Here is a 10000-nt window from a genome sequence, read left to right on the forward strand (position 1 = left end):
TATGTAATTGCAATAAGAGTGAAGCTGTTGAAGAATTATGAATTATGAAAACTGCAGACTGACAGACAGACTTACTCACTCACTCACTTACTCACTCAGAGTGAGGGAGTGAGGAGGAGACTGGGAGGAAGGAGGAAGGAGGGAGGGAGACCCACGAGGGAGTGGTGAGGATAGGAGGAGAATTGGGGACGGGGGTGAAAGTGAGGTACGTATTCCGACCGTACGGTCCTCCCGCCGTCAGTTGCAGTTGAGCCGTGGATGCAGTGGTTGTGGTGATTGTGCGTGTTCGTCTGTGAGTGGCCGTCTTCCTGTGAGAGGCGGCGAAAGAAAGAAGGAGAGAGAGAGAGAGAGAAAGAGGGCGAGTGAGCCAGGGGCGGCTGGGGGAGGAGGAGTAGGAGGCGGCTCATTAGAGGGCAATGGTTGCTGAATTGCGAAAGTCAGTTCTTGGTGGTTCTCCCCAGATTCAAAGGACATGTTGAACTCGTGTGTGCAGCCTCTCAGCCTCGTCGCCACCAGCCACGCTTGCCGGGCACGAAGGCACGGCCCTTGGGATGCCCAGTCTCCTCTCGCTCCTCCTCAAGAAGCCGGCCGCCCTTTTTCATTCATAGATCAGACGGCGGGGAAGCAGGAGGACCGAGTGTAATATCTGCAACTTCCTGCTCACATTCCTCCGAGACACCAGACTCGCCATCTCATCTCGCCCCCTAACACAGACATGACTGCTTACACACACACACACACACACACATGAACTAGACGAGAAACGGACAAAGTTGCGGTCAATGACGGCAAGGAAGCTTCGTTAGTGCCGAAACGGTGGCCTGGAATGAAAGTTTTTTTTTTTGAGGGGGCATCTGAGAGTGTTCATCTGTCTGGCAGTACTTGGAAAAAAAAAAAGAAAAAAGCGGCGCGCTTGCAGTATTCACGCCCCGGCCGGTCATGCACAGGAATGTCGGTGGAGTAAGGACGTGTGTTTGTGCGTGCGTTGCGTGTCTGTGAGGTCTCTCTCTCTCTCTCTCTCTCTCTCTCTCTCTCTCTCTCTCTCTCTCTCTCTGGGCCTTTGTATCGGTCGGTATGCTACTTGTAGCAGCAGCTTCTGTAGAAATTCCGTCCTCGCAGAATCGTGCTCCAAGGCGCTTGGATGTGCTTCATGTCGCTAGATTACATTTGGTACACGTCCTCTTCTCCTCCTCCTCCTTCTCCTCCTCCTCCTCCTCCTCCTCCTCCTCCTCTGCTGTTTGTATTGGCTAAAGTGAGTGAACTCTCGGAAAAGGGAGGAGAGGAAGTCGAGCAATGTAATAACACGTCCGGGTTGAATCTGCAACAAGCGCTGCTGGGAGAGGCCACGTTTGTACCTTCTGTGTGTCTCGGTCGGTCTGTCTTTTGGGGACTTCAAATTCCAACAAAAACTCAAGGTCCCTCGGTCCATTCATTTTTAATGTCCGCCTTCGCTGTAGTTGGTCAAGTATTTGTTGTTTCTCTCTCTCTCTCTTTCTGACTAAACATATTTTTATGCATTCCATCTCTAGCAGCGCAGAGCTTACAATTTATGAATTCTTTTTCGGTCATAGATTGAGGAATTTTAACAATTCAAGAGTGTCTCCTCGTGAATCTTTTCGGGTACTTTTCGCAGAGTAAGTGATGCTTCTCATTTCTGCACAGCCTTGGTATTGGTTTGAATTTTTCCTGCACCTGTCTCGTCCACACACGAGCGGAGAATATGTGTTTGGTGGTTGTCGTAAGTTGTGTTTTTGAACAAAAATCGTTTTTTCTAAAACAAACTTTGCCTGTTTTAGATGGGTATGAGGCTGAGAGTGTTAATATCTGAATCCCTTTTTAGTTGTGTAAAAGGCCAAGATAGGTAATATCTAAAGCCCCTTTTAGATGTGTATAAGGCCAAGATAGGTAATATCTAAAGCCCCTTTTAGACGTGTATAAGGCCAAGATAGGTAATATCTAAAACCCTTTTTGATGTGTATAAGGCCAAGATAGGTAATATCTAAAGCCCTTTTAGATGTGTATAAGGCCAAGATAGGTAATATCCAAAGCCCCTTTTTAGATGTGTGTAAGGCCAAGATAGGTAATATCTAAAGGCCTCTTTAGATGTGTATAAGGCCAAGATAGGTAATATCTAAAGCCCCTTTTTAGATGTGTATAAGGCCAAGATAGGTAATATCTAAAGGCCTCTTTAGATGTGTATAAGGCCAAGATAAGTAATATCTAATGGAATTTTTTAGATGTGTATAAGGCCAAGATAAGTAATAGCTAAAGGCATTTTTAGATGTGTATAAGGCCAAGATAGCTAATATTCAATGCAATTTTTTAGATGTGTATAAGGCCAAGGTAGTCAGTATCTAAAGCCCCTTTTAGACGTGTGTAAGGCCAAGATAATTAATATCTAAAGCCAGTTTTAGATGTGTAGAAGGCCAAGATAGTCAGTATCTAAAGCCCTTCTTTTCATGGTATTAGAAATTTCATGATTCGTCGTCAGAAGTTCTTAGACACATACCCCTGCTCTTTCGTCACGTTCGTTCCTCAAGAACATGCTAGCTTGCCTGCCTGCCTTCCTTTCAATCCGGTTTTCGTATTTAGAGGAGCAGCGTTGCTTTCGTCTCATTCTGCAGCGACTGTCGACTTTCCGGCCCCCGGGGTACTTTTTCGCACCTTAGACGAGACAAAGGAAGTTCCCCTTTGCGTTGTGTGCAGAACAAACTTACTCCAAAGAGCCGGTCACTCTAGAAGAAGAAGAAGAAGAAGAGAAGGAGACGGGTTCTGGTTTCGCCACGTTTTGTCACATCCTGTGCTCCCGCGTCCTGAATGACACGCGTTCAGTTATCCTTATTCGCCGTCGTGTTGTTTGTGCCCTTTCTCCTCCTTTCTTCTGAAGCAGCTTCTCGCTCCTCATTTTTCTCCGGTTGTGGCGTGTACGTTGTGATTGATGTTGAATAATACCGCTCCACCTTTTCGAACATGTCCTCTCCGTCATTATACGCACACGCGCACTGCGTACGTGGCGTTGGCGTAAATGGTGACGGCCTTTGCATAATGCAGTCATAAAAGAAATTAAATTTTTACGCCCCCCCCCCCTTCTTTCCTCAGCAATTTAAATTCGTCTCTGATAATGTCAAAATTGACTCTCTCTCTCTCTCTCTCTCTCTCTCTCTCTCTCTCTCTCTCTCTCTCTCTCTCTCATAAGGTGTTGGTTACATGGTCTGGAAATTGAGAAAGACTGAGGTTTTCGAAAATATCAGACAATGGTAGATACAGAACTTGTGTAGAAGAGCCATTTGAATGTATATACGATGTGGGAGATATCTGTTGCTTAATCCTGGCTCTAGTGTTTTTTTTTTTACCCTCCAAATCAACCTCCCACTCTTGTTTTGCACGAGGATAAACTGTGTTATGCCTAAACTTTACATATACTAGTGATAAACACATTCACAAGTACACACACACACACACACACACACACACACACATATATATATATATATATATATATATATATATATATATATATATATATATATATATATATATATAAACTCACAAACACACATTTACTCATTTACTTATGTGTTCAGTATATAGCCTATACATATACATATATACATACACGTATTCGGAAGAAATGCTTTTTTTATTTACGAAGAAAGAAAGATGAGATGGTGTTTCGGCTGTTCCAAGCTGTCTGGTCTATGTTCTCGGAGGAATGACGGCAGTAGTTTCACCACGATTTCTGAACCTGACTGTCGTATAGACAGACAGACGTTGATCGCCTCGGAAGTGGACGAGAACCCGTCCAGAACTGTCTCTCGAGTGTCATACTTTTAATAACAGATAAAGACTCGATAAGAACACTTTTGGTCATCCCGATACAAGTGCACGTACTACAGCAAACATGACAGCGTAAAAACAGTTTGCGTTGATTATATATTATATATATATATATATATATATATATATATATATATATATATATATATATATATATATATATATATATATATATATATATATATATATCAGTTCCGTGTTGTATGTTCTTTTCATCTTCATTCCATTGTTGTTCGAAATCAGGAATAATATATATAAACTCGTAAGCAAGGCGTCGAAACTGAGTATTTATGGTGCTCAAGACTGACATTTTCATTGGAGGCAAAATGACGACCGGGAGAGAAGAGAGCCGTGTTGGAAAGATGGAACCTTTTGTCAAACCGATGGACACCTTTCAAGGTAAGGAAGGGGAGAGAGAGAGAGAGAGAGAGAGAGAGAGAGAGAGAGAGAGAGAGAGAGAGAGAGAGAGAGAGAGTTAGTGTTAGTATGGAGACTGGCTTTGCTTAATGTCAGCGATTCAATTTACTGTAGCAGCGGAGTTAAGCTGATGTAAAAGTCAAAGGTGTTTTCTGCATGCGAGGGCGAAAGTCACAGAGAGAGAGAGAGAGAGAGAGAGAGAGAGAGAGAGAGAGAGAGAGAGAGAGAGAGAGAGAGAGAGAGAATTCTCGCCTACACGTTTGTGTAGGCACCTACTTCACTAAAGCCATTTAAGGCTGTTGGTGGAAGCTTGTAGTATTCAGGGACGTGCAAATATGTCCCGAATATTGATCATCAGAACTTGCTATTATTATAGGTTACTGGGAGCAGCAGCTCTTGGAATATTGATAAATTTCGGTTGTTCTTCGTTTCGAACAGCTATTTCCGTTTGTGGGTGACACTGTGCGTGAAAGCGTGACGAAATTCTTGCATTCCACAGAGCTTCGTTGCGGGCTGTTACTAGAAATAACTTGATTTTCTGTTACTCGTAGAGAATCACAGAAAAGAATTTGGTTTCACTTGACGGGGAATGTTTTGATATGTTATCGCCCCACTCAGTTTACATGGAAAGACTAGGATGAATTATGACATGAAGTTGGCATGTAAAGACTAGGATAAATTAAGACATGAAGTTTACATGTAAAGACTAGAATCAGTTATGACATGAAGTTTACATGTAAAGACTTGGATAAATTGTGAAATGAAGTTTACTTATAAAGACTAGGATAAATTATGACTTGAAGTTGACATGTAAAGACTAGAAGCAATTATGACATGAAGTTTACATGTAAAGACTAGGATAAATTATGACATGAAGTTTACTTGTAAAGACCAGGATAAATTATGACATGAAGTTTACATGTAAAGACTTGAATCAATTATGGCATGAAGTTTACATGTAAAGACTCGAATCAATTATGACATGAAGTTTACATGTAAAGATTTGGATAAATTATGACATGAAGTTTACTTGTAAAGACTAGAATAAATTATGACATGAAGTTACATGTAAGACTAGAATCAGTTATGACATGAAGTTTACATGTAAAGACTAGAGTCAATTATGACATGAAGGTTACATGTAAAGACTTGGATAAATTATGGCATGAAGTTTACTTGTAAAGACTAGAATCAGTAATGACATGAAGTTTACATGTAAAGACTAGAGTCAATTATGACATGAAGTTTACATGGAAAGACTTGAATCAATTATGACATGAAGGATACATGTAAAGACTAGGATAAATTATGACATGAAGTTTATATAAATAAATATATATATATAAATATATATATATATATATATATATATATATATATATATATATATATATATATATATAAAGCATTGTAAAAAAGCGTGTTTTTCCAGTCATCCACTTTTCATCGTGGGTATCCATTCGTGCCCAAGCATAGTATTTTGGGTATTGTGCTGGTTGGTAAGTTACTCCAGCGTCAGGTTTTGTAAAAATCCTTTAGGAGTTAGGATTATATATATACATATATATATATATATATATATATATATATATATATATATATATATATATATATATATATATATATATATATTTCTTCCAGGTACAATGTTCGATGCTTAAGCCAACAGAGGCACAGCAAAATTGAACGGAACGTGTGATTTCTCCATCCTAGATCCCACACCAGGTCCTCACGAGAGGAGGGCGAGTGTTTGGTCTCTTACCTTCTTAAAAATCTCTGAACCTAAGGTTTTAGCGAACTCCAGAATACTTGAAAATCATTCCATTTTATAAGACAATTCACAGTTTTCACTACTTTGTTATTGCGGCATTGTTGGGTATGCCACAGAAACTGCGAAAATGAACATTTGTATAAGAAGCTGACGGAAAAGTATGATGTATGGTGGCCGCGAATTCTTGAAAGGGCTAATTAGAATTTATTTGTATCATACTTTTCGCTTCACAAGTCTTAATGTAAATACTGAGCATTTTTTAAATTTATATCCAAGTTATAGTGAATTGGTTGTATATGTGTTTTATGAAATAGAATATATTTGGTAGTTACTCTGAAGTTTGCTATTTGAAAAATGGAAAATATTTGCCGCAGAGCAAATTATGAAAATAACACGTTCAAAGGATGAGAGAGAGAGAGAGAGAGAGAGAGAGAGAGAGAGAGAACCTGTGCGAAACTATGCATACGCACGCACGCACCAAAGGATCTTTTGGGAGAATTTTGTACAAATGCAAAACATTTGATGTAAATGTTTCAAGGTTTGTGGTATTATTATATTTATCTTAATAATTATCGCATTTATGAGGTGTACCTTGTACTTCATTTTAGAAAAAAAATGTACCGGGATCAGTTGATTATTCTATGGAAGGTTTAATTTATGAACAAATATCTAGAGAGTATGTGTATATGCATTTGCTTTCTTACTATCTAGAATATTAAAGAGAGAAAAAAAGTCCTTTTTGGTTATATTTCTAAAACTTCTTGGTAGTTTGGTTCACCTCGTAAGAGAATGTGGTTCAAGAACCGTTTCGTAAAGAATGTATGTCTGTAAAAAGAAAGTAGTTTATATTTAAGTATTATTTATTATTTGCTAACATGTATTGAGAAAGGACTGCACGAGAGTCCCCTTAGATGATTTTAAATCCCGTCAGTGCACCTCACGGGGTGCACTGTAGGCATTACTAAAGGTTCTTTGCAGCGTCCCTTCGGCCCCTAGCTGCAATCTCTTTCATTCCTGTTACTGTGTCTCCATTCATATTCCATCTTGCTATCCACCCTCTCCTAACAATTATTGCATAGTGCAATTGCAGAAGGTTTTCCTCCTGTTACACCTTCAAACCTACCTACTCTCAATTTCCTTTCCAGCGCTGAATGATCTCGAAGGTCCCAGTGCTTGGCCTTTGGCCTAAGACTCTAGATGCCATTCCATTCCTAGGTGATTTTAAAAGGGAGAGTAGGTAGGGCTTGCTCTGGCTGTTATTGCACTGCCGATCGACCGAAGCCATTTCCTCTGTGGCACACTGGCGTTTAAAGACTTGGTAGCTGGAAAAAAGGACAGAGTATAAAATTTACTTGTTCACTTTGGGGGTGGGGAAGGATGCCACACAATTTGTATATTGTCTTCTTTTACCAGGGTAACTGTTGAATTCCTTCTGACGCCTAGCGGTGAACGCCTTTTGCCAGCCTCTGTCGCTTCCTCCCTGGTCAGACTCCATTTTTAGCTGTCTGTAAAAGAAAACTATTGTGCCGGCTGTATCTGTCCGTCTGCACTTTTTCTGTCCGCACTTTTTTCTGTCCGCCATCAGATCTTAGAAACTACTGAGGCTAGAGCGCTGCAAATTGGTATGTTGATCATCCACCCTCGAGTCGTCAGACATACCGAATTGCAGCCCGCTGGCCTCAGTAGTTTTGATTTTATTTAAGGTTAAAGATAGCCATAATCGTGCTTCCGGCAACGATATAGGATATCCCACCACCGGGCCACGGTTAAAGTTTCATGGGCCGCGGCTCATACAACATTTCTTACTCGTTTCTTTGTTGACTGGTAGTCCATTGCCGTCTTCGAATCCAAAGGTGTCCTTATGATTGTCAAGAAAGTGGATGGCTCTCTCCATTCGCTGATGGCTTTGTTTTCAGTGTGTATAGAGGACCCCTGCATTGGTTCAGTGGCAGGAGGAGCACTGTCGGGGCTCCGGTTTGTATTTCACACTGTGCAGTGGGGTGTCTTCCAGGAGCATCTTCTGGAGTGTTAAAAGGACGTTCATGGCTGCAAGAACATTGTTCGTTTATAGATCAATAATGTGTTAATGAACTCATCGTTTAAGACTGGCACTCACGCACCACGTGTGTGTGTGTGACGTACACACGTGACCTTTTGCCATTCTGCGTAAGGTGGATGTTAATTTTAAGATGTTAACATAACTCTTTTGACTCAACATCGTCCTCAGTTTTGATGCTGCATGTTGAGCGAATATTTCTCTATATGTTCCACATATCCAGGACTTGTTTTACAACATAATAGACTGTGGTAAGGTTTGTTCCACATTAATGTAGGTCCTCGCTCGTTTTGAATGACAGTAACGGCTAGGCATGTGATTTAATTCATAAAATATAAAAAGTAAATACTAGAAATACGAAACCCCGTAAGGGTCTAATGAATTTTAAAACAACTAAATTTTAAAATTTCGATTTATTTTGAATTTTAATGTGCCTTAGTAGTGAGTATATATGGAAGCTTGAGTATAAAAGTATTTATTGTGTGAATGTGTTCCAGTATAAGAGCGTATGCCCTTGTGCAGCTTGTAATTTCATTTTCATGCATTCATCACCATATCTAGTGACCTATTTGGTTCCAGTGCACCATATCTAATGACCTATTTGGTCCCAGTGCTAGGCTTCTAGCCTAGACCTGTCATTCCATCCAGATCCTTCTGGCCAGCCCTATGAGATCTGATAGTCAGCTCAGTTGTCTGGTTAAACTGTTTTAATAATAATAATAATAATAATAATAATAATAATAATAATAATAATAATAGGCATGTGCCAAATTTGTTATGAACGCCGTGGTGCCATTGTTCACGCCGACGCCGGCCATCTCCTCCCGTCTGTTCGTTAAGCGAACGCGTGTCCGTCCCTTTAAATCCGTATTTTACCCCTTCCTTCCTTCGTAGGATTGCCATCCTTAATGTTGCGTGGCAGGTCATGCGTAAACCCATTATGAATGCATGCGCTAGCTTCTGCTGTACGACAGAGAGTGCCTGCGTGCTTGCTTCCTATCGCATGGGTCCAGTAGTAGAGATTATGTCGGAGCTTGGCAACAAAAAAGAGAGAGTTTGACAGCTTAAGTCGCTGGGTGATCTCATATTAAACTTTGTTTTTTTCACGGGAATGGGAATGGGAATTGGAGAGTTTTCTCTCTCTCTCTGTTTATTGTCGTGCCTGCGAGGTTGACAGGAACGGTGACTGTTCCCGTAAGTGAAAACTGCTGTTATATAACAGTGACATAAGGTATACTCAAGACTGGCGGGGGTTGGTTATCGTTGATATTGGTCTGGTCGAGTGTTGCAGAGAGAGAGAGAGAGAGTAGCCAGTATGAGTACCTCGAGATCGATGCGTGAGAACGAGAGTGAGAGGGCGTGAGGATAGAAGAGAGAGAGAGAGAGAGAGAGAGAGAGAGAGAGAGAGAGAGAGAGAGAGAGAGCGAACCTTTGCACCAGACGTACCCTACTGGATTCACTACCATCTATGGTGGAGAGTTAGAGCCAACTCTTGTATTAAAGAGCAAAATTATTGAAGAACACCCCTCTCTCTCTCTCTCTCTCTCTCTCTCTCTCTCTCTCTCTCTCTCTCTCTCTCTCTCTCTCGTGTCCAGGCTCGACGCTCACCGTACCCTTCCCTTCCACCGCAAGGAGATAGCAGCAGCAGCAGGAAGGCGCTAAAGAGAGAGAGAGAGAGAGCACGAGGAGAGCTAGTTCCCTTTCTTTCCCATCCCCCTCTCTCTCTCTCTCTCTCTCTAATCCTTTTTCTATATGATTTACTGGCTTTCGGAGGTACTAGCTGTCTGGTGTTCGTTTCAGCCTGGAGAGAGAGAGATGCAATCCCTGAATTTTGGCGCTGGTAACCAAAAGGTTAAAGCACTTTCGAAGTTAAACTCATTTTATGTTTCACGAATTTCGTAGCTGTGACTGAATTATGT

At 41.0% G+C, this 10000-nt stretch overlaps 1 protein-coding gene across 14 annotated transcripts in view; it reads left to right on the forward strand.

Annotated features, from left to right (window-relative positions):
- Pur-alpha (Purine-rich binding protein-alpha) overlaps positions 1 to 10000 on the forward strand; it is a 341292-nt gene that overhangs the window by 284827 nt on the left and 46465 nt on the right. For 2 of the 14 annotated variants that reach the window (XM_067126420.1, XM_067126413.1), the window contains exons 1-2: positions 240 to 292; positions 4081 to 4236. The exons of 10 other annotated variants lie outside the window; for them this stretch is intronic. In XM_067126420.1, the coding sequence (XP_066982521.1) occupies positions 4128 to 4236 (109 nt within the window). In that variant the 5' untranslated portion in view covers positions 240 to 292; positions 4081 to 4127. Of the gene's footprint in view, positions 1 to 205; positions 293 to 4080; positions 4237 to 10000 lie in introns of those variants that run through there. 2 more of the 14 variants (XM_067126414.1, XM_067126422.1) reach the window with 2 other exon arrangements.

This window comes from Macrobrachium rosenbergii, chromosome 24 (genome assembly GCF_040412425.1).
Source record: "Macrobrachium rosenbergii isolate ZJJX-2024 chromosome 24, ASM4041242v1, whole genome shotgun sequence".
In the NCBI taxonomy this organism is placed as follows: Eukaryota; Metazoa; Arthropoda; class Malacostraca; order Decapoda; family Palaemonidae; genus Macrobrachium; species Macrobrachium rosenbergii.